Source organism: Solanum pennellii, chromosome 2 (assembly GCF_001406875.1).
Source record: "Solanum pennellii chromosome 2, SPENNV200".
In the NCBI taxonomy this organism is placed as follows: domain Eukaryota; kingdom Viridiplantae; phylum Streptophyta; class Magnoliopsida; order Solanales; family Solanaceae; genus Solanum; species Solanum pennellii.
Genome location: NC_028638.1, coordinates 37,030,829 through 37,053,858, shown reverse-complemented (window position 1 = coordinate 37,053,858; position 23,030 = coordinate 37,030,829). Strand labels below are relative to the sequence as shown.

General features: G+C 35.8%; 1 protein-coding gene across 1 annotated transcript; it reads left to right on the top strand.

Annotated features, from left to right (window-relative positions):
- Nucleotides 1–1,787: 1,787 nt before the first annotated feature.
- Nucleotides 1,788–18,887, top strand: LOC107011754 (nuclear cap-binding protein subunit 2). Its single transcript, XM_015211378.2, has 9 exons — nucleotides 1,788–1,904; nucleotides 3,090–3,159; nucleotides 3,452–3,675; nucleotides 6,033–6,171; nucleotides 6,247–6,280; nucleotides 8,101–8,214; nucleotides 18,241–18,297; nucleotides 18,413–18,519; nucleotides 18,594–18,887. Exons 2-9 carry the CDS (start codon nucleotides 3,142–3,144, stop codon nucleotides 18,666–18,668), a joined length of 768 nt encoding a protein of 255 aa, XP_015066864.1. The 5' UTR covers nucleotides 1,788–1,904; nucleotides 3,090–3,141; the 3' UTR covers nucleotides 18,669–18,887.
- The last annotated feature ends 4,143 nt before the right edge of the window (nucleotides 18,888–23,030 follow it).

Below are 23,030 nucleotides of genomic sequence, written 5' to 3'. Positions count from 1 at the left end.
GTCACTAGATGACCATTAAAATATAAAATAACCAAATTAAGCTACCTTTTCCTTCATCAACTGAAAAACTTAGCCTAATTTTTCCCTTTCTTCTACTCTCCCTTTTGTACGCTATTGGCACACCGGCTACTCTCCACTTCCATCCCTCCTCCACCCCTCCTCTATTCCCTCTGTTCTATTCACTTCCATCCCTCCTCCACCCCTCCCTATTCCCTCTGTTCTAACCCTAATTCAAAGTTAGAATTTCTAAAAAAAATAAAAAATAAAATTTGTGAAGTTTGAAACTTAGTTTATTTTCACCAACCAAGCAAATTTCATGTTGAAAGTATTGTAAAAACGAAGTCACAATTTATATAAAGCAAGATGAACTTCGTCCTTAAACTTTATCAAAAATAGAACTCAATTGATTGAGCTTTTAGATGTAATATTCTTAAAAGTGGAAGAGGGATTCGACCGAGGCAAAAAAAACACATGAAATTAAGCTTTTTTTTTATATATTTAGTCAGTGTTAAATTTTGATTAAGAGATGTGTTATTTTCAGGACAAAGAATTAAAATAAGTACTTTTCTGATACGATAAGGACCATATGGTTATATAAAATATTTTAAGGATCAAAATAAAGTAATGCCTATCTATTAAGGATATCATTTTCTCATTTATTTTTTTATAAAGATTTCTATGTGTAAAACATGAATGATAATCAATTTCTCTTATTTTGCAATTCAATGATACTGTTATGTTGATGATATCTATTGAATTTTATGTGTTAGTAAATCAGGGATGTAAAACCAAAATTTAGAAAAAAAAATAATTTTCTTTATATATATACATTACCCTCATAAATTCTAAAAGACAATATTTTAATTAATTTAATAATTATTTTTTATTTTTTAATTAATAGTATAACCTTTTTTTGTAATACTTTGTAAGACAAGAATAGCCATATATAAATTATTGTATGTTATATAACAACACAAATGTTTAAATATCTCTTGTTGATTATATTTTTGAATTTTTTTGCAATAAAATTAGTTGTTGCATAAACTCTCAAAATTATACTAAAAGTGTTTAAAAATAAAATTAAAATTTCACTTCTCTAAATTTGGGAATTAGGAGTACCAATTCTTTACTTATATAACATTTTGTAATATTTTTAATCATAAAATTCAATATTATAGTGATTATTATCTCTAAAACACATTCAAAATTAAGACAAATACTTTTTTAAAAAATATTTAGATATTTAATATTATAATTAGTTTAAGCTTGAAATGTTTCATAAAACAACACAATCTTCTAAAGCCAATATTAAAAGATGTCCGATTCAAATTAAAGTAAACTAAACAACTTAAGAGATAAAAAGTAATTATAAATTTAATTATAATTATATCAATAATAGAATTTTCAAATATATATGTGTGCATAATAATTACTTCTATTCCATATTAAGTTATTTTTTGGGGTATTTCACATCCTTTTAAAAAAAGTAGATTAAGACATAAATTAAATATAGTTTTTCATTTTACCCTATTAATTATTATTAAATTTATGATTAAAATAATTAAATATTAATTAATCACTAATTACGATATAAACTAATAAAGAATAAAATTGAAAAAATAGTAATCCAGAAAATTGAATAATTAAGTTAATTTAAAAAATAAAAAATATTTTAAAAATTAAATTAACATGAAATGACTAAAAATCAAATTAGTATGAAATGACTACATAGTAAGAGATTCACATAATTTTTTTAAAAATAATTAACAGTAACAATAAATATTACATACTCCATTCTTTATTATTCTACTTTTGGAATATTTTGTTTCTTCCAAAGTGTGGTATGGGTTTATAGGTGCTTCTCACAAGTACATCGCCTTCATCAGATCTGGTTTCTCTTTTATGTATGTATTTCTTCATCTTTTGTGTTGCTCAGTGCTTTTTGTTCATCGTTTAATCTTGCCGCTCTGTATGTTTTCGTATTTGAGCAAACTGAATTTGGGGGAGTTTTTGCTTCTTTATTTTTGGGCATTAAGCTTTAGGGTTGAGCCGCCCTTGCTTTGTGTTGTGAATTTTCTTTGTTCCTCGAGGTTTTGAGCTTAACTGCAAATTGCTAGCCAGAAGTATAGTTCTGATAGAGAATTTTGGTCGGATTAAGTAAAACATATCAAAATCAAGTTTGGTAAGGAACAATGGTAGTGAAGAAGCCAACGGCAACAACACAGAATAGGATAGATGAAGCAAAGTAAACAACAAGTTATTGTAAAAATCGATGAACAAGATAGAAGGAGAGTAATAATAACAATAATGATAAAGGGAAACCAGACAACACTAAACTACTCACCCTCTCTCAAACTTCTCATAGAGTGACTTATCAACTTGATGCCTCTATACTTGGTGCAATTTTTCATCCTTGTTCTTGTACAACAGGATCATTGTACTCTACCTCCATTCTTCGGGCAACTTTGATATCCTAAAAAATGACGTCAAACACTAGTCAACCACCCCATACCTACTTCACCTGAAGCCGTCCCTGTTTATACTGATTTGTCAATGTTCTTTCCATATTTTCAAAAATATATATGCGTTCTTGTATGTTTCCCATGTGGTGGTGGGGGTTCATAGTCATGATGGTATATTAATCTTACTTTGAGTATTAGTAGTCAAGTTACTGAATATTTTTGTTCCATAAGGAAAAAAAAGGAATAAAGCAAATAAGGGCATAAACTTTTTGTATCTTTTTGACTAACTTATGGAAAAAATGAAAATGGTTTTTTTGATCAAGTTTAATGGAACTTATATCAGTGTTGTGAGTTTTCAACACTTTGGAAGTCATAATTATCAATTAGATTTACCAGAATTTTCTCTTTTCTTATTACCGCTATCATTTAGAATATGCTATTTTTTTTAAAACTATTATTTAACTCTGAATCAGTCTATCAAAATGATGGCTGTTAAGTTGAGGCTAATGAATTGGTGAACTTGATAACTGTTCTCTTGAATGAGTAATCAATCTTGTCTATTGAGCTTATTTATAACTCGACGGATTATTTCCCTGGTTTTTCTTAACCCAAATTATAATGTTGCAGGTACTAGGCGCAAAAGATACCTAGTGGGAGATATCCTTGGGAGCAGAACGTAATGGCTTCTTTGTTCAAGGTAATATGAACACCAGTGTCCATTGATTTTTCAAGCATGCTGTATACATGAGATATTTGTCCAATAATCAATTTGTCCATTAATTACATGTTTTCAAGTGGTCTTTCTTTCTGTTTTCGTGGATTGTCCTAATGCCTCTAGGGATCTTCTCCTGCTTGTGAAAAAGCACAACCATTGGAGGAGTATGTAAAAATAAAGGCATAATACATAAACGTGCCTATGTCCTTTCCTAATCTAGGTTTTATTTGCTTTAACTATCTTTTAACATTTTATCTGCTGTTTTTTCTCTTAGGATTTAGCCAAGATTTCAGCTTATAGGGACAGAAGATTTCCAGGAACACAAGAAGAATTTGAAGATGCTTTGTTAAGGTCGATAACTGTTTATGTCGGGAACATGTCTTTCTACACAACAGAGGAACAAGTATATGAGCTGTTCTCTCGTGCTGGAGAGATTAAAAAGATAGTGATGGGTTTGGATAAGAATTCCAAAACTCCTTGTGGATTCTGCTTTATAATGTATGGCCTGAACTTCCTTTCAGTCTCCAATTTCTTACATTTTGTGTTGCTAACTTTCAACCGTATAATTTCCCCTCCAATTATGGTACGCCTGCTCCAGCTTAACTGATTTCCTCTAGTTCTGAATTTGTCTACTTGTTCAGTAAGGATTTCATATTATGTATTTTTCATTTGTTCATGCCACCTGATGAATTTAAGAACCATGTCCGCCATTTCTACTCCTACAAGATAATCGATCAACTGTTACCCACCTTGTCTTCATATTTAGATGACATATTTTACAATCTTGAGGGTTAATACAAAGAACTTAGAAGTATTTGAAGATTATTAAAGAAGACGAAACCACAAACATATCTGTTCAGTATAGTGTTTAGAATAATTGACATGCCCTCCTAGCATAGCGTATGCAATCTGAATCTATTAGATGTGATAAAGACCAGATAGGTTTTCCAAGTGATGACAAGATACCCGGTAGAGGCAAGGGGTCAGTATAATTTCGTTTTGTTTTTCATTTTTTTGTGGGAAGTTGGTTGTATTAGAGTATGGCCAATGACATAGGAAGAAGGCAAGACAGATGTCTGCTGAAAGTAGTGGATGGACCTCTTTTTTACATGAAGGCAAACTTTAGCTCCAGTTGTTCTTTTTGCAAAGGCACTGTATGAGTAGAAGGAAGTAATGCTCCCTTATTCTAAAGTCAGATGTTCTTAGGGCATGTGAAATGTAAGTACTGTAGGCAAGATTATCATATGGTGAGCTTGTCAAGGATTTTATTCATATTGCTGGATAAGTGCGCAGTTGGCTATTGAGAGTAGAGAAGGTTATAGTGATGTCTACTTAAGTCAGATATGAGTATTTGGATCTCTTGATAAGTTGGATGTGCTTAAAGGAAAAAATGGAGGACTTATAGCCTGTTTGGCCAAACTTCTAAAATCAACTTATTGTGATAGGGAAAGGATATGCAGGAGAAAAGAGAAGAGAGGAGAGGGGAAAAGGGAAGGGAAGGGTATTTATTATTACTTTTGCATCAATTTGGATAAAAATGGAAGGTGTTATTGTTATATGACACTAATCTCCTGTCACATAGTTATTTTGTTCGTAAGTGATGTCCTTAGTGTTAAAAAACATTTCGCTAAATGGGGTTGCATTTCTCCATATTTTCACCACTTTGAACTGAAAAGGAAACTTCTCTCCTGCTTGGTTAAAAATAAAAGAATTTTCCTCATATTCTTATCTTCTTTTTTTTTTCAAGTCCAGGGGTTGGTTTGACTTTGTTAGTTAAACAGGTATCACAACAAGAAGTTGGAGTGTTTTGGCTGCGGTGTCTTTGATGTTATCTGCTTGTTTTACTCCTTTTTGACCCATTTATCACCTTCTTAATGATGAAAAACAAGACCATTAACAAGGAAAGGGGAGAGTTCTTGCTTGCAAATCAGAGAAAAATAGTTTCTTGCAAAAACGGATCACCGAATTAGCATTTCACAAAGTAAAAGTATCTCCGTTCTTGCCTTAAAATCCCAAAGTTTGATACTAGTGTATTTGCAACTTCATGTCATCCATGTGTCATCATATTCGCCCACAAACTATTATTAGTTCTTTGATGACTTGCAGAAAATATTGGCTAATGTTTCAAGATAAACTTTTTATGAGTTCCTTATAAATAAAAAGAGAACTTTTTATAGGTTATGGTGTTTGTTTTGGTTGTGTTTTTTTTGGATGCACGGGTGGGTAGTGGTGGTGGGTGGATTTGTATTTGGGAAGTGTATCTGTTTATTAGCATTCTGTCTTGTTGCCTGTTCCAAGCTCGTCAAATTTGCTGCTTTTAGATCTGCTGTCATTTTAATTGACTTGGGTTGATACTAAGATAGTTTAAGAAAATATTGTTTGGATGTGTATCATTATATTAGGTTTGATGGGGAGGAGTTAAACTAATATTTTGAACTGCAAAAAGGAAAAAGTTAGTTGAAATGAGGTCAGATGATTTAGTAGTTTATATTTATGTCAGAGTAAAAAGATTGACATTAGGAAAGACATGAACTTTTCGATGTATCCACATAAATATAGATCAATAGAAACAGAATGCAAGGAGTGTATCACAAGCTTGTCTCTTTGGAGCTTCTACTGTTGCAGTTAGAAGCAAAAACCTATTTGCTCATTTTTTTTGAAGTGGATTCTTTTTATATAAACACCAGGATTGTATTAGGTGTATGTTATAGTTTGTTACATCTATTTCTTTGAGTTTATCTCTCATTAGGCCATTACCCCCTTCCCTGTATAAGGGAAATAAAGCTACAGTGGAAAACAAAAGAAGGTGAGGAGAATATCATTTGCAGCTGTAATAACTGCAAAAATATTTCCAGGTACTACTCTAGAGACGACGCTGAAGACTCTGTCAAATATATCAGTGGAACAATTCTTGATGATCGCCCTATTCGTGTTGATTTTGATTGGGGATTTCAAGAAGGTAGGCAATGGGGCCGTGGTAGGAGTGGTGGACAGGTAATCTCCTCAAAGGCTCATCCTTTTATCTTGAGATACATACTAACATTTGATCTGATATACATTTTTTTCCAGGTACGCGATGAATATCGTACTGACTATGATCCAGATATCCTTCTCTTCTATCGTTAAGTTTGTGTTAATAATCTTCACTCAACTTCTTAGCTATTTTTTTAAAAAAGTCATTTATAGCTATTTTCTTAAATTTCTTAAGTTCAAGTTAAAATGTTTTATCCTATCATGCGCTAAAATGATGAATATTCTGGAATTGAACAAAACAGACATGGAACTTGTAGGATAGAGCTAGTCAATCTTAATTCATTGTATCAGAAGGATGTCAAACCAAGTACTCTTAGCGAAATTCTTTAGGAAAATGTCTTTTAAAAGCAGGGAAGTGTATGTAAAAGTCAGGCGAAACTTGGCATACTATCGTTATGTATGCCAGTATGGTATAAATGAATTGAGGAAAAAAAGGATCTAGTTTAGTGGGTTTACATATTCTAATATTATGTGTATACGTGGTGTGTGTGTGACTAGTCTGTTTGGCAATTGAAACTAAAGTGGTATTTGACTCTAGCTAATATGTTCAATATTATTCCTCTATACACAATTACTCTTGAGGTGATGCTACATCTTAGATTACTTAACTGCCTTCTTGAGAAATATCTCTGTAGTACTTGATCGAGATTGAGTTTGAGATCGAGGGAGGGAGTACATCTCTATATCATTTTCCCAATAAGCACTTACCCCTGTGAAGCTGCCTGGGGCATCAAAAGGCTTGTACTGTTTTTGCGGGTTCTATGTAACCAATTACCATGAACCATAACCCTCTGCATCAAGCAAGTTACTTGATAAGGTAGGGGATAAAGGGTCATAAAAAAAAAGGTAGGGATAAAGCAAAAGCTTCTTTACTCTTGTGATCATAAGATTCTACTCCCTATGTCCCAATTTATGCGACTTTCTTTCCTTCTCAGTAAGTCCAAAAAGAATGACACATTTCTATATTAAGTAACAATTTAACTATGAAATGACTATTTTACCCTTAATGAAATGATTTACAGTCACACAAATTTTGGACCACAAGTTTTAAAAGTCTTGCTTTCTTTCTTAAATTCCGTGCCGAGGCAAAGTACCTCACATAAAACGATGGAGTATAACATTCTTTCTCAAGTGTTAATGACCCTGGTATGTAATGAATGCTTTGATTGAATAAGCCAGAGTCTCAAGTATTTTTGTTCTTATGATGCTGGTGCCCAGCCAGCTTGTGGGTACCTCGGCTATTCCACTGGGTACCTGCTATGCCACCTCCCCCCAGCTGCCAGCAGGAGTACCACCATTGTTTAGGCAGGAACCGGTATCACAAATGTATTTCAAAAGCTTTAGTTTTTGAAATTTCATCTGGTAGCAAATGTGATGTTGCAAAGTTTTAATAGGCAATGTTTTTCTTTGTTAATTATTTTCAAAGTAAATATTTTGAAGTAGATCCTCCTTTATTCTTTTGTCATGAACCAGAACTTCTACACTTTTTCGTGTAAGTGACCATTTTTTCAGGAGATGAATTTTGGCTCACAGATATGTTTACTGGATCAAGGATAGGAACAGGTTGACATTGTTTACATGGTTTGCTAATATATGTGTTTTAAGATTTATTGTTTAACCCAATTTATCAAAGAAAAGAATATTGTTTAACCCGTGAAGATGCACACACAAATATTTTGCTTTTATGGCTAATCAATTTAGTAAATTTTCATCACCCTATCGGGCGATTGGTTGAAATTATAGCATGAAAGTCCAAGCAACTAGAACAATGCTAATTTTTGCATTTGTTCATCCTGAAGATGTCAGCAGGGTTTAAGAAATCATTCTTTCATTTTTCTTCATTATATTTAAAAATTTAGGACTATCTTTTAATACCTTAACTAGCAATACGTCGAGGTGGTTATGGAAAATTGGTCCAAAAGGAATTGGAAGCACAAAGGCAGCTAGTGGATTATGGTACAGGATCGTTGGGCGCGTACCCACCAGTTATGCCGCCACCTCACTGTAAGTTCGACTATTCTTAACCTTGTAATTAGCTGTTTCTTCGATAATGTTGTCTCTTTCTTGCGTCTTAGCAAATAGCTTCTTACTCTCATTTTATTTTAATCCTTGAAATGTGGAATGTAAAGAATGCAGATATTTTTCTTCTTCCTTTTTTTTTTTTCATCAAGGAAATATTTTGATTCAACTGTCAACTTGAAGTACCTGGCTACTGCATATTTTGATTTTACTACTACAGGACTTGTGTGTGCTTCAATGTGGTAAAAAGCATTTGACTTCACCATGGGGTTTGTGGTGGGGGGATAACTGTCTCTTACAAGCAAAACTAGTGTTAATTAGTTCAAAGTCAATGGCGAAGTTTAGTTCTTCTGTCTTGTTATTTTCTGGTTGTGTCAGTGTTGATAGTGAATTTTATTTTATTTTTTGGTTGAATGAAAATATTTTATTCAACCAGTATAACATTATGTACAACTAGCACTTGCAGCCAACAACCAAACAAAAATCCTTACAAATTATCTAGCCAACCTGAACAGGCTCAGGACTAGCTTTACAAATTAGGGAACCAGTTCAAACTATTCAGTCAATCTGCCCATTTACATTTTTCTTGACCAACTGTATGCACTATCAGAATATATCCCTGATGATGGCTTTATACATCCTGCTTCTTTGAGTTCAATCTTTTGTTTTTCCTCTCTATCCATATGTCATAAACAGCTGTTGCAAACAGGAACCCCAATATAGCATTTCTGGGCTTCATATTTATAACCTTCTTGGATAGCCATCCAACCTCAGTACTCTAGCTCCCAATGTGCCTGTCAAGTCCCAGCCACTGCAGCAGAATTTTCCAGACCTTGTGAGAACAAGCATAGCCAAAGAAGAGATGAACTTGAGTCTCCATCACTCGTGTTTCACAAAGAACACAATCTGTGGACTCTTGGATGCCCCATTTTGATAAGCCTTTCAAAACTGGTTAGTTTGTGATGCAAAGCTAACGATAAGATAAATTGATGTCTAGGGACCAGTCCGTTGAGCATAACTAGAGTTCTCCACTCCACTTTTAGAAAGTGGGAATCATTGTACCATATGCTGCATTGATGCTAAATCTGTCTGACTTATGCATATTTGGTGCACCCACGAGCTTGAATTCGGTCCTTAGAAGCAAAAATTTTCCTAAAAATCCAGCTTGCTTGCTTGCTTTGGTGTCACGACCCGATTTCTTGAGTCATACTATAACGCACCGATAGGTAAGCCAATCCGTAATCCGGAACTAGTAATGGGTCTGAGGGTAGAAACTAAACAAGAGTAATAAAAATTTAAGAGAACAATATAAATAGGCGGAAGCAAACAAAAACATATACATACAATCAAAGATCCCTCCCACAAGTCCCAAAATTGGACCACATAAACTTGACCGTCTCACAAGGCAAAAGACAGATAGAGACTGAAATAGTACAAAACGTCGTGTGCTCACTCCATCTCCAGATCACACTACTCTAAGCTTGATATCAACGCTGGCCACTGGTGCTTGGACCTGCATCACGAAAACAGATGCGAAGTGTAGCACTGAAAAACGGAAAACTAGGTGAATGGCCAATAATACTGGAGGTAAAGCTAACTCATATGCAACTTCGCCAATTGCCTTCAAAATCTCAAAAGGGCTTATATACCTAGGGCTAAGCTTGCCCTACCTCCCAAATCTCGTCACACCCTTCATGGGAGATGCTCAGAGAAATACCCAGTCACCAATTCCATACCTCAATGGCCGACACCTGTGATCCACGTAACTCTGATGTCTACTCTAAGTCGTCTATCCTGAATCACCTTCACCTGATACAAGGCCTCATGAAGCAAATCTGTGCCACGCGAACTAGGCTCCATAGACTCAAACCAACCAATTGGAGAGCGACATTGCCTACCATATAAGGCCTCAAACGGGGCCATTCGAATACTAGAGTAATAGCGGTGGTTGTATGCAAACTTCGCCGAAGGCAGGAACTGGTCCCACTGAACTCCAAAATCCATAATACAGACCCGCAAATTTCCTCAGGAACCTGAATAGTACGCTCCGACTGGCCATCCATTTGTGGATGAAATGCTGTGCTAAGGTGGACACGGTGCCCAACTCCTCCTAAAAAGCCCTCCAAAAGTTGGAATGAACTGAAGTTATCATTCTCAAAAAAAGAAGTTCGAAGTGAAATGTGAACCCTGGTCTAAAATGATAGAATCAGGCGCGCAATTAAGATGAACCATCTCTCGAATGTAGATACGAGCCAACCTCTCGGCACGGAAGGTAGTATGAACAGGAAAGAAGTGTGCTGACTTGGTCAATTGATCCACGATGACCCAAAGCTGTCAACACCTCTAGAAGTCCGAGGCAACCCCACAATAAAGTCCATAGTGATACACTCTCACTACTTCCACTCCTTAATGGGTAATCTCTGGAACTCCCCACCAATCCTCAAATGCTCGGCCTTCACAAACAACGGGATATGTAGTCAGCAATATATTTCCTCATACCGCTCAACCAATAATGCTGCCTCAAATAATGATACATCTTAGCTGCGTCGGTATGTTCCACATGAGTCACCATATCGCCTAACCTTTATAGAGGAGCCGGTTACCATTCTACCCACAAATGTTAGGCAGTTGTGGTCGAGAGCCATTCATGTTGTTAAGGTCCATTAGAGGCATTCTCCAATTGAGGAGGTAGAGGATACCTGGGAGATCGAACAGGAGATGTGAGAGCAGTTCCCTAGCTTATTTGAGTCTTCATGCACTTCTTGACTCTTACTTTCGCGGATGAAAGTCGTTTTTTATGTAGTGGATGTTGTAATGACCCTCAAGTTATTCCTGTGTACCCGCCTTTTTTGGTTAGTTAACTTTCCTATAGCGACCTCAAGTCATTTATGTCATGTTGGCAATGACTGTTCGATGTCGTTCGTTTGGGTTTTATGCTCGTTTCCTATTTTAGAGCTTTTGAAACTTGAATAGTTGACATTAGTAAAAACAACAGGTAAACGACCTCATAATGGAATTCTAACGGTTTCATTAGCTCCGAAATGACCAAATTAGGCTAGTAGCATAGTTGACACGAGTATTGAGGCCTACCGTGCGATTTTGGACCATTAGGCATTTTATCCTTTGAAATAAGGTTGACTTTGGTCAACATTCTTGGAAAATGTGCTCGGATGAAAATTCCATCAGCACGGTTATTTTTGAAATGTTGAGTTTGGTCTAGAATGACCTTTCATTCGCTTCTTGAGGCTTCCGATCTAATCCCAAGGTTCACTATGGAATTGGGCTAAAAATGGCCTTTGGGAGTGGGACCCACTTTTTGTCGAGATGCCTCTGTTGAAAATTCTGACTGCGCCATTGAGTCGGGAATGTCGAATTTAGTGGGTAGCATAGTCTGTATGCGCGCATGTGGTTCTAAACGAATTTCGAGCACCCCGTCAGAGACTTTAAAAAAATAGCAAAAGCTGAAATCTGGTGCAGCCCTTTTAACGACCAGATTTTTGGGCTTTTAGCGATTGGATTTTGGGCTTTCAGCGACCAAATTCGTCTTTTAAAAGCCCCACTTCAGATTTCGGTTCTCATTTTAGAAGTGTGATATCTTGAGCTTTAGAGCTCCAAATTGAGTGATTCAAAGCTCAATCTTGTGGGTTTTTTCGCAAAGAACGCGTTGGCGTGGTTGGAATTCGTATTTGAAGGTTTGTTGGAGGTAAGAGTTATGTTTTAGCTGTTGTTCTAGCTCATTTTTGAGCTCAATTTTTGGAAAATTTTGGAAGATGATTTCTTGGCAATTTTTTTGAAGTTTCCGACGAGGTGCTTGGAACCCCGTGCGCACATATGGACTATGCAACCCCACTAAGTTTGACGTTCCGGACTCAATGGCGCAACCAGAATTTTCATTAGAGGTCAGCTCTATAAAAAGCGGGTCCCACTCCCAAAGGCCATTTTTAGCCCAATTCCACATCTGGCCTCGAGATTAGACCGGAAGCGAAAGAAAGGTCGTTCTAAATTAAACTCGACATTTTGGAACTAACATTGCTGATGAAATTTTCATTCGAGCGCGTTTCCCAAGATTGTTGACGAAAGTCAATCTTAGGCCAAATTTCAAAGGCTAAAACGCCTAATGGTCCAAACTTGCACCGAAGGCCTTGATACTCGTGCCAACCATGCTACTAGCCTACTTTGGCCATTCCGAAGCTGATGAAATCGTCAGAATTCCATTCTAAGGTCGTTTATCTGTCGTTTTGACTAAAGTCAACTATTCAAGTTTCAAAAACTCTAAAATAGGGAGATGGGCATAAAACCCAAACGAACAACCAGACGACCGAACCATCAGTGCCAGCAAGTCATAAATGACTTGGGGTCGCTCTGACGAAAGAAGGCGGGTACACAGAAATAACCTGGAGGGTCATTACATTTGGGGCCTCCACGTCATCTTAATTCCTGCTTTTTATGTGGTAATTGTGTACCCAAATAACCCACAACTCATCCTTCTTCATAGACACTGCCAATAAGAGTTTGCCAAATGCTGTTTTATTCCAGATAAAGAAATACAGAATGTATAAGCCACCAGTAGACCTAGGCTGATACATTGTAGCCCAAGCCCCAAAGGCCTTTTTAGAGTTTTCATTGGTTAAAAAATTCCTGCCTATACTAGTCACCATCGATAACACCTTAGGCAATTGGAACTTCTGAGCCCAGTATGTGTGCATCTCAACTAAAACACTTCTAATAAGGTGCTTTCTACCACCATAGGACAGAAACCTAGAAGTCCAATAGTTCACCTAACTGGAATTCTTTCAACCAGGGGCATACATTGGCTTATAGTTAACTTCGTAGAAGGTAGTGGTATACCCGAATATGTGAAGGGCATCACACCTAAAGAAATGTGAAATTCCGACAGCGGTGACTCTCTAAATTCAAGGTTGAATCCCAGCAATATATAAGCAACTTTTTTCCACGTTTGCTGTCAGTCCAGAGACTGCTCAGAAATGCTCAAAACAGTTAAGCATCATTTGGATATAGATCCTATCTGCTCTACAACACATAAGCAGTTCATAAACATAACATACATGTATCAACCACAACCTCACATTTAGGATAGAAGTTGAAATCAGGTAGATATTGTAGCCTTTTGAGGGATCTATTCAAGTACCTTATAGCTAGTACATAAAGGTAACGAGCTTGGAAACTAGGTGTAAGTCCTCCATGCAGCAGTTTTTTAAAGCATAATTCACAGTACTTACGCAATTTGGAAAGAGAGGAACAAAGAATTCTTTAAACTAGTATATTTCTCTCTTCAATAAGTGCAGATACCAACAATATAGTCTACGACTATCTTAAGCTGAGTAGTAATAATCTTGGAAATAAGCTTGTAAAAGGGTGATAGAAGATGCAATAGGGCAAAAATCTTTAACAAAGTTAGGTTTTAGTTAATTAATAGCTCTTGGAAATTACCATTTTACAGAACTGCTGCACTGACATCATCAACAGTAGGCCAGGAGTCTTTGAAAAACTCAGCAGGGAAGCCATCACTGCCTGGTGACTTGTCATTTTGTAGGGCATTTAGAGCTACAACTACATCTTCTCTGTTCACCTTCTTCATAAGGTGTTGTTGATGCTGCAGATTGAGACATCAATTGCTTGCAATGCTAATATCAATACAAGGAAGTGTAACTGCTGCTTTCCCTTGTAATTTTTCAAAGAAATGTAGAAGTTCCTGCTGAATAAGATCAGGATCAGTTAGTTTAATTCTCTGTTCAGTGTATATGAGCCACCTTATTCCTTGTCTGTCTGGCCTTCAAGTGTGCATGGGAATATTTAATAGTTCGCGTCACCTCCAAGTTGCCCATACTTCTTTCTCAGTATCAAACAATTGAGTATTAAAGAAGTCTTTATTGAGTTTGTCCTGGAATTGTAGCAAGTTGGTTCTCAACTATAGTAGTTTGTGGTCTCTATTGAAAAAAACTTCTTACTCATTCCTCTAACTTTTGCCTCCAATAGTTTTGAGTTTCTTCCAGACCACAAACATAGAATGCTTCTTTTATCTCCTGGGTCAAACTTCCTGGGCAGCTGTGTGAAAGTCATCTTGCTTGAGTAACACTGTCAAGAGTCTGAAAGAGCCTGAAAGGCCTCTTTAATGGTCTGATAAGCAGTCCAGTATTTAGTAGCACTGGGGAATGAATTGAGCACCCAGGGAGCATGAAATTAGACTCTACATGCCCATAATTAGTAAACCAGTCAGCACTGCCAAACATCCAATCATTGTTACTATGTACGGTCTTCAGCCCCTCTTTTTTTGAACTAGGAGTATTCACATCCTCTTTTAGTAGCCTGCCGAAGACTCAAGTGAATTCAGACCATAAGCGTAAAAGTCTTTTTCCTCCCACTTGAATAGAATAATGAAGGAACTCCTTACAGTCAAGTGGTTAAATGCTCCTCCACAACTTCCTTTCGCGAAACATATCAAAAACGATTTCTTGTTGTGTGATTCTGCTCCCCATTCTACCAGCAGCCTATTGGTGATAAGAGGTTAAGTCTTCACCAGTTGTTGTGCTTAACCAGATCCAAAAGGGGAAAAGATCATCTAGCATTGTTGGAAGTCTCTATTTTCATTCTGATGAACAGGGACCCCATGATCTGTCTTCAGTAGTAATATGGTGTTGAAATCAGCCACGGAGAAGCATCAGTAGGTGCAAGTGCTCTTAGTTTATCCTATAACTCTTGTGTATCTGCAATGGTTTTAGTCCATACACAAAGGTGACTAGATTAACAAAGCTTGAGTTCCTATCCTCAATCTGGCAGATATTAAGTTGTGATGTAGCTAGCAGAGTAACTACTGTCACATTTACAGGTTTCCAACATGACCAGGTCCTCCCATTTGGTGCATAATCATTGTTAGTAAAGAAGTTCCTTTCTCTACCAAATTGTAGGTGAATTTCCTTTGCTTTAGGCCTCTTCACTCTTGTTTCTATAATGCCAATAACCCTCCACCTTATGCTTTAGCAGAAAAGAATTCATCTTTTCTGCTTGTAGGGCCTATTCAGGCCTCTTATGTTCAAAGATGTGATTATCATAGGGGTTGGGGTGGTTCAATTGATGTAATCCCTTTGAAACCCTCAGAAATTGTCATCTGCATCTGTTGCTCTGTATCTTCAATTCCAGGAGTAGCTTGTGCACTGCTCTCCTAGTGGTCTTCTGAATTCTGAGGGGTGCATTGGGTGTAGCAGCTAGGACCTCATAGTCGATAAGCCCTCTGTGTTTGTTAGTATCAATCTGCACTTGCTCCCCTTCGTCAACCTTCACCAAATGGTGGTACAACTTGTACATCCACTGCCTTCGACTTCCGTTTTGCTTTCTCTTCCCTTTTCTTCCTGTGTACAGCTCGACTCTTGAAAGGCATCAAGCAATCTATATAGAAGTGTCCAAATTGACAACTCTCTGGACAGAACTTTGTCATCCATTCATATTCCACATCCTGTTCCAACATCTCCCATTTTTTTATTTTTTTTTTGAGAAGGTAACAACTTGTATTTTGTTCCAAAACAAAAAAAAAAAAAGGACCTGCCACAACAAGTTACAGGTTCCTAATTACAATTGTGGAGAGGACCAGGAAGATCTTTAATCCTATAGCAAAATTTACAAGGAACCGAAAACATCTTTGACTGATTCTAGATCTACCGTGTCCTCCTGTTTACACCAAAAAAGAAACAAATCTAAGCAGTTCATCTTAATCTGCTGGATGGAATTGCTCTTGTTATGGAAGCATCTGAGGTTTCTTTCTTTCCACACTGACCACCAGATGCAAGCCGGAATGATTTTCCATCTTTCTTTATGCCCGGTAATGCTTGCATAACTGCTCCATAACTTCAGAGTCTGCATAACTTTCCTAGGCATAACCTATTTCATGTCCTTCTGATTGATAAAGACATTCCACAAAATGTTGGTTATTCTACAGTGAAGGAAGAGATGGTTGACAGTCTCTACTTCTTCTTCATCACATAGTAGGCACCTAGAACTCAGTTGAATATTTCTTTTCGTAAGATTTTCCTGGGTCAAAACTGCCTGCTTAGCAAGGAGCCAAGTAAAACAAGACACCTTGTAGGGGATTTTAGTTTTCCATATCAACTTCCATGGCCACCCATTCCTCTGACTGTTACAAGGATTGATTTTTTTGTACGCTCTTCTAATACTGAAATTGTCCCGATTGTGATCCTGCCATCCCAAACTATCTTGTGCATCAATAGTTCCTTTGAACTGCCCCAAGACCTTGTAAAACTCCACCAACCTTTGGATCTCCCCGTCATTTAGAGGTCTTCTAAAGCTCAGATTCCACCCTTGGTTTGACCACATCTCCGCTACAGTGGCCCTTTGCTGCTGGTTTAGGGTGAAAAAATCCGGGAACAAGGTATTTGAAGATCCTTGTTCTAGCCATCTATCTTCCCAAAAAACATCTCCCATTCTGTTTCTCAATGTTCAGCTCAATTGGGAGGGGCTGGGTAATGTCGATCTCGATCAATACACAGTGTGGGAAATTCTTTAACTGTGAGCTGTTAGCTTATCAGTGTATTCAGGTTTTACCCAAAAAGCTCCCAATTCAAACCAAGTTCTCCTCTGTCCAATATTGTAGAGGCAATCCTGGGAATCGCATCCAGAGGGGCACCACTCTCATTGACTCCTTCCTTACCTGATAATCAGGAAGCCAATCCGTAAGAATCACAGGTCTATTGTGGAATGTATACGGACCCTTGTCTGTGATTGTCATCTTATCCTCGAAGACTCAAATCTAAATATGAAATACCCATCATCATGTAGGAATACATTAGGTTCAACACCATTCCAAACTCTGTATACAGAGTTCAACATCTCCTCAAAGTTAAAACATTGGATTCCCACCGATAGCATAACCAATCAAAGAACTTTACCTTTTACGGCATTAACGGTAATTTCATTAGGATTAAGGTTTCACATCCTTAATTTCACCCTTCACACTGTGCGATTCTCTTTTTACTGCATCAGCCATCGGTGAATAAAGCACAGGTCCACCGGCTGAGTATGTGAGTTCCCTTTTCGCCATAGCGACATCGTCCTCCACCTCAGTTGGTTTTGCCACTCACGCAGCTGTCTTTGTTGGGGCTTGTTGAATTGCCTTTGTGCGCACAATTTTGATTGCAAACCAGTTCTTGTGTTCCCAACTCCAGCAAAAATTGGTCTAATTGAACTGATGGAAGCTTCTGGGAAATGCCTGTTTCTGGGGTGACCATTTGGGTATCATTTTCCTGATTCAATGGTGTCTTTGGAATAGTTTTGAGGGGTATTTTTGTCAAGCCATCGTATAAGTGCACGTTAGTGAACCTTCTTAACATGCGCTTTCAGAGCTTGGTTACTTTGCTTTGTATCTATATCTCTTCGTGAAGTTCTTATCGTAGACCTCACTCGTTCTAATATATGGGCCTTCCAATTTATGAGTTATAATCATAGCTGTCAGAGGAATGGATTTTTTGATATAAAATACTGCACCTATTAAGCACAATGTCTACATTCTGAATGCTTCTTAGAAAATCAACCGTGTATGGTCAAAAGAATTGTATAAGTTTGAGCATGGATAGATCTGGTTGTTAATGATCTCGGTTTTGTTCCAGTCCCTAAATTTTGAGCTGGCCATATTCTTCCCCTGATTAGTCTGGTTGTGTTTTTCCAAATAAATGCTGTGAGTTTTCATTGTTCTATATAAAATCAGAGATTTAAGCTTGAGAGTTTCTATAACAAGAAATAAAGGAAGAAGAAGAGATTGAATCAACCACTTGAGGATTTCAAATTAAGCTTGAAATAGTTGATTTACTCGACCTTCATGCTCCACTGAATTTTTTCTTGCACTTCCAATAACTTCACATCATCCCAAGTTTATCTGCAGTTCTCAAACTGTTGATTTTGCAATACTGATAAATAAAATATGGTACACTTGTTATAGACCTTTTCCTGTGTCTCTGTCATTGACCGATAAAAGAAATGCTGCAGATGGTAGACATAATGGTGGAAACCATGGTCGTGGAGGCTCTTATCGACATGGTAGAGGTAAGCTCTTCAAAGCTTTTGATTCAGTTCTAATGCTCTGCGACATTGTATTTTTTCGTTTCATTTGAATAGATTAAACAAATAGGAGTAACTCTTTATCTTACGTGGAAAACAGACTATCATCGCAAGCGACACAGGGAAGATGACCACCATCGGCCAGATTATCCAAAGAGGACTTATGAGCGTGAATCTAGGAGAAACTCTGATCATGAATCCAGACCGGTATTTTCTTTTATACTCTTTGAGCTGCAAATCCTTTTATCCCTCTTGGGTTTTAGTGAAACCTTGTTGTGCAGGAAAAGAATCCGCGTTTCCGTGAGAGTGGTGATTCTGATGAAGAGGACGATGATGATAGGAAGCGGCGTACCTAGTTGTTTCATTTCTAGATGTAGATTGCTGTGTGTTACTTTATAAAAGAGTTGAAAACCTGCTCTTTTATGCTTCTCATTAAAAATGTTGTACATTTAGGGAACGTATTTGCACCAAGGAGTTATCGTTGCTTCTGACTCTTGTTTTACCTTTCATTTATTAGTATTTTCTGATGGTCATTGGAACTTTTTTTTTTTAAAAAAAAATAGTAGCTTAAACTAGCCTTCTCATGCACAATTCAAATGTTTGAGGGAAACATGGTTTTGTATCCCTTTACAAATATGTGTTTAGTTTTATGATTATTTTTTTTACAAGAGATCTTAATCAGCATTGAAGGTAAGAATACTCTAGTTGTAGTGCTTAAAAATACTCATAATATGGTAATTAATTTCCAATCAAGAAAATATAGGACACTCATGAAATTTCACCTCTGGAAGTTTGAACTTCTGATGTTCTTGGAACACCAAAGGCATGGATGATTTGACGGTACTTAGGGCCGTTTGGATGGGCTTAATAAAAGCAGCTTTAAAAAAATACTTTTGAAAATGCTGAAACTTATTTTTAAAATAAGCAGTTATGCGTTTGGATAAAAAAGCTGACGTTGCTACGCCAAACGTGAAAAGGGAAAAATAGAAGAAAGAGATGTTAGGGTTATGTGGGTAATTTGGAGATTGTATAAAAATATTAAGGGCAAAAAGATAAAAATGTGGTCAATTTAAAACAGCTTATACNCTTAAAACAGCTTATACGCTAAAAAAAAAAAAGCACCCCTATCCCAGCTTTTAACTTTTGGCTTAAAATAAGTTTTTTTTATTAAAATATGTTATTTTGAGTATAGCCAAACAGCTAAATAAGTCAATAACCAACTTTTAAGTCAGTTTGACCAGCTTTTAAGCTGAGCCAAACAAGCTCTTACAATATCACATTTCAAATTGCACAAGAAATGATGGAATTATTACATGGCTGGTGACCCGAAATGAGATAAATTTGATGGGCGGTACTTGAGAAAACAATGGGTTTATATTTTATACCATCAATGCTTCCGGAGCTAGACGGAAACAGCCTTCTACCTTCAAATCTTTTCAAAAGCATTCGCTACCGGTGGTCACTAACTACAAAGTGAAGCCACACTGCCTGTGTGCCCCTATGTGCCAATCGCTAGCGCATCCAGGGCCCCGGCCACCAGCTCAGCTGGAGAGGCTCCAGATATCGTCATTGCTTCTTCTCCTAAGAGATGCGATCTCTCTAGACTAAATTAATTAATTATCTTTACATTTAAACATCATTTTTAATGGTCCGATAATACAATCTTCTTGGGGTATTTATTTGTACAAATTTTGTGAAAGCCAAGAGCTAGAGCCACATCAGTGCTGGATTCTAGTTCGTACTTGGTGAGGTTGCGACGGTTCTGCAGAGATACATGTTTAAACTCAAAGACGAGGCTTCAAGGCTTTGACGGAGTGTAGACTTGTTGAAACTCAAAGACGAGGCTTGAAGTACTCATGCTCCCACCTTTGCAGCTTCAGATTTTCATATTTGATTTAGGAGAGAAAAGATGAAGGGCAGATTTGGTCTCACTGGGCGTGCCAATTTGTTTGCAACAAATTTTAAACATATGGAAAATAAATAAATCATACAAATAAAATATGAAGAAACGTGATTTTATTCATCAAGATTGTGAGTATAAATCTGTTCCTCCCTTGATTCTACTCTCTAAGATGATTTATTCATGATTCGAGGGCTGTTAGTGGCGTATTTCTCGAACAAGGATGATTTAGATTTGACCTCTCTATATGAATAATTCATCAATTTGTGGAGTATTCGAGATCTTGATCTCTTTGTGGATTTTTCGAGATGCCTTTTAAGGGAATTTAGTACCCTTTATATAGGCATAAATTAGGGTTTAGGGTTGAGTAGCATCCAAGAATTCTAAGCTGAATTGAACACAATTTGTAGAGTCCCAACTCAAATTGAACGCATCTTCTAGAGTTCCACAAAATTTCAATGTCTACAATACAATATTTGTTAGACGTATCTAAATTTCCTATGTATCCGCCCTTCATTTATGTATATATCCTTATTTTATATTTGTTTATTTATTAAATGTGTATGTATTTTTTTATTAAATATATATGGGTTGTTTTCTATCATGTATCTGAGCATGTTATCTGAGATCTTCCTGTCATGATCTAGTGTGTTTCCTTTAGTGTATATGAGACAGTTCTGCTATGTATACGGTCATACCTCAATGAGATCGTTGAAGATCATGCTTTTATGGAGTTACAGTAATTACAAACTCATTGTTGACGCGATTAGCAATAATAATGACCATTAAAGCCAAAACGCACATTTATCGATTCAGATCCATTGAAAAATAATTGGATGCATACTTCGGATACATAACAAGTTTCAAATACATGTTATGTATCAAACAGATACACCTAATGAATACATTTAATGAAATAAGGTGCATGAATCAGATACATAGTGCGAGATATACATTATTTTCTAAACATTAAAACTTGAAAAAAAACTCAAAATTTTGAGAAACAAATTTGAATTTCTGGAAATAATTGTTCACCTTGTTGTAGCTCGAAAATAAACGGAAGAAATTAGATTTTTTTTTTAACTTTTTAGAAGTTGTAAGAATAATTATACTCAAGTTGTTAAAAAAGTGATATCCTCTAAACATTTTAGTTACTGTCCTTAATTAAACATGTCCCAAGGGATACACGAAGGATATTGTAAATCTGTTTTAGTTGTTAAAATATGGTCAAATACTAATCCAATTTCAAAATTTTCAAATAAAGTAATTGTTTTTTTCTTTTCATAACTAAACGCCTACGTAATTTTACTAAATTTCTCGCATTTCTATACATTGTATAAAATGCAAATTGCATTGTATATAGTACATACGCCCTAAATATTTAATTAAAGAAAATCTCTAAATAGTTGGACATAATATTTTTAAAATGATTTTTTATTTACATAATATTGCTATCCATCGGAACCTACTGTATAAATAATTCAAAACTTATGTATTGTTGTAAGTCAATTTACTTGATGATGCAAAAAATCAACACACATCATTTAAATTCCGAGAATTAAAGATTCATTTCCTACCCATATCCTTATTCTTTTTAGGTAACTTTGATCTTCTCGTCGTGGCTAAGACATGACCATTTTTTTTATTGGTTCAATCAGTTTCTTAACAAAAATAGATTGAAGAATGATTCTTGTTAGTTTTTAGATAGTATAAGGATGTTTTTTGCTCACCTTATATTAGATTTGAGTCATAGTTGATCGATAATTTTAGCCAAAAACTCTTAATTAATCATCAATTACTCCTTAAGTTAAGAAAATAAGTTACACCCCTTTAATTCAAATTAATAAATCATCTATCTTGACTTTCAAAACTGACGAATACATGTATTTGGTTAGGATTAATACATGTATCCAAAGGACGAAATATGGTATAGAAAGTAATGTTTCAAACTATCGTGAATCCTAATAATGATGACAGAAACATGTCAAATTTATGTAGTTTGTCTTCTTTTTTTTCACTCGATATCTGAAACTTATATTGGAGCCCCGACTAAATTTGAATCCACAGTGCAGGATCTGTACAAAAATGACGCCCCTAACAAGATTTTCTTCATATCAAGATTCAAAGTCAAGACGTCTTGTCAAAGGAAACTCAAAGTCAAGACGAATTGTCAAAGGAAACTACAATTAAGTAATTTTAAAGGTAGTAAGTAAGAAGGTAATGGGATAATTTTATGGATGATACTTCTATAAAAGTGAACAATATTGTTTATCCAAAGAAAGATAAAGTTGAATTTATAAGTGAGGTTTAAAAGATAAGAGGATCGAATTGGTTAGTTTATACAAAAATTAAGTAATTGAAATATAGAGATCTTAAACATTGAGGTCTTGCTAATTGGACGAAAATCTTAAACATGATGGTTTCTTTCTATCTTCTTCTCAATTTTTGTCAACGTCGTTTTATTTCTCAAAATTCTTTTGAGGGTTGATCTCTTCAAAGAATTTCCTTGGAGATTGTTATTAAAACCCAACAATATCATTGACTTAATTGATTAATATAATCTACGAAAATAAAATGTTTAAATGAAATATTTACCTTCATTAGGTATGGTAATATTCACCTTTATTACCCAATAAAAAAAAAGAAAAATGCATATGTATCTCTTTGAACTATAATCGAAATTTAAACACAATTTTTTTTCATGAACATCTTATTACCCTCTTAAATAATTTTGAAGTGCGACAAATACATTATTTTCAAACACATAATAATTTTAATTGAACATTTTACCATCAACATATATATATATATATATATA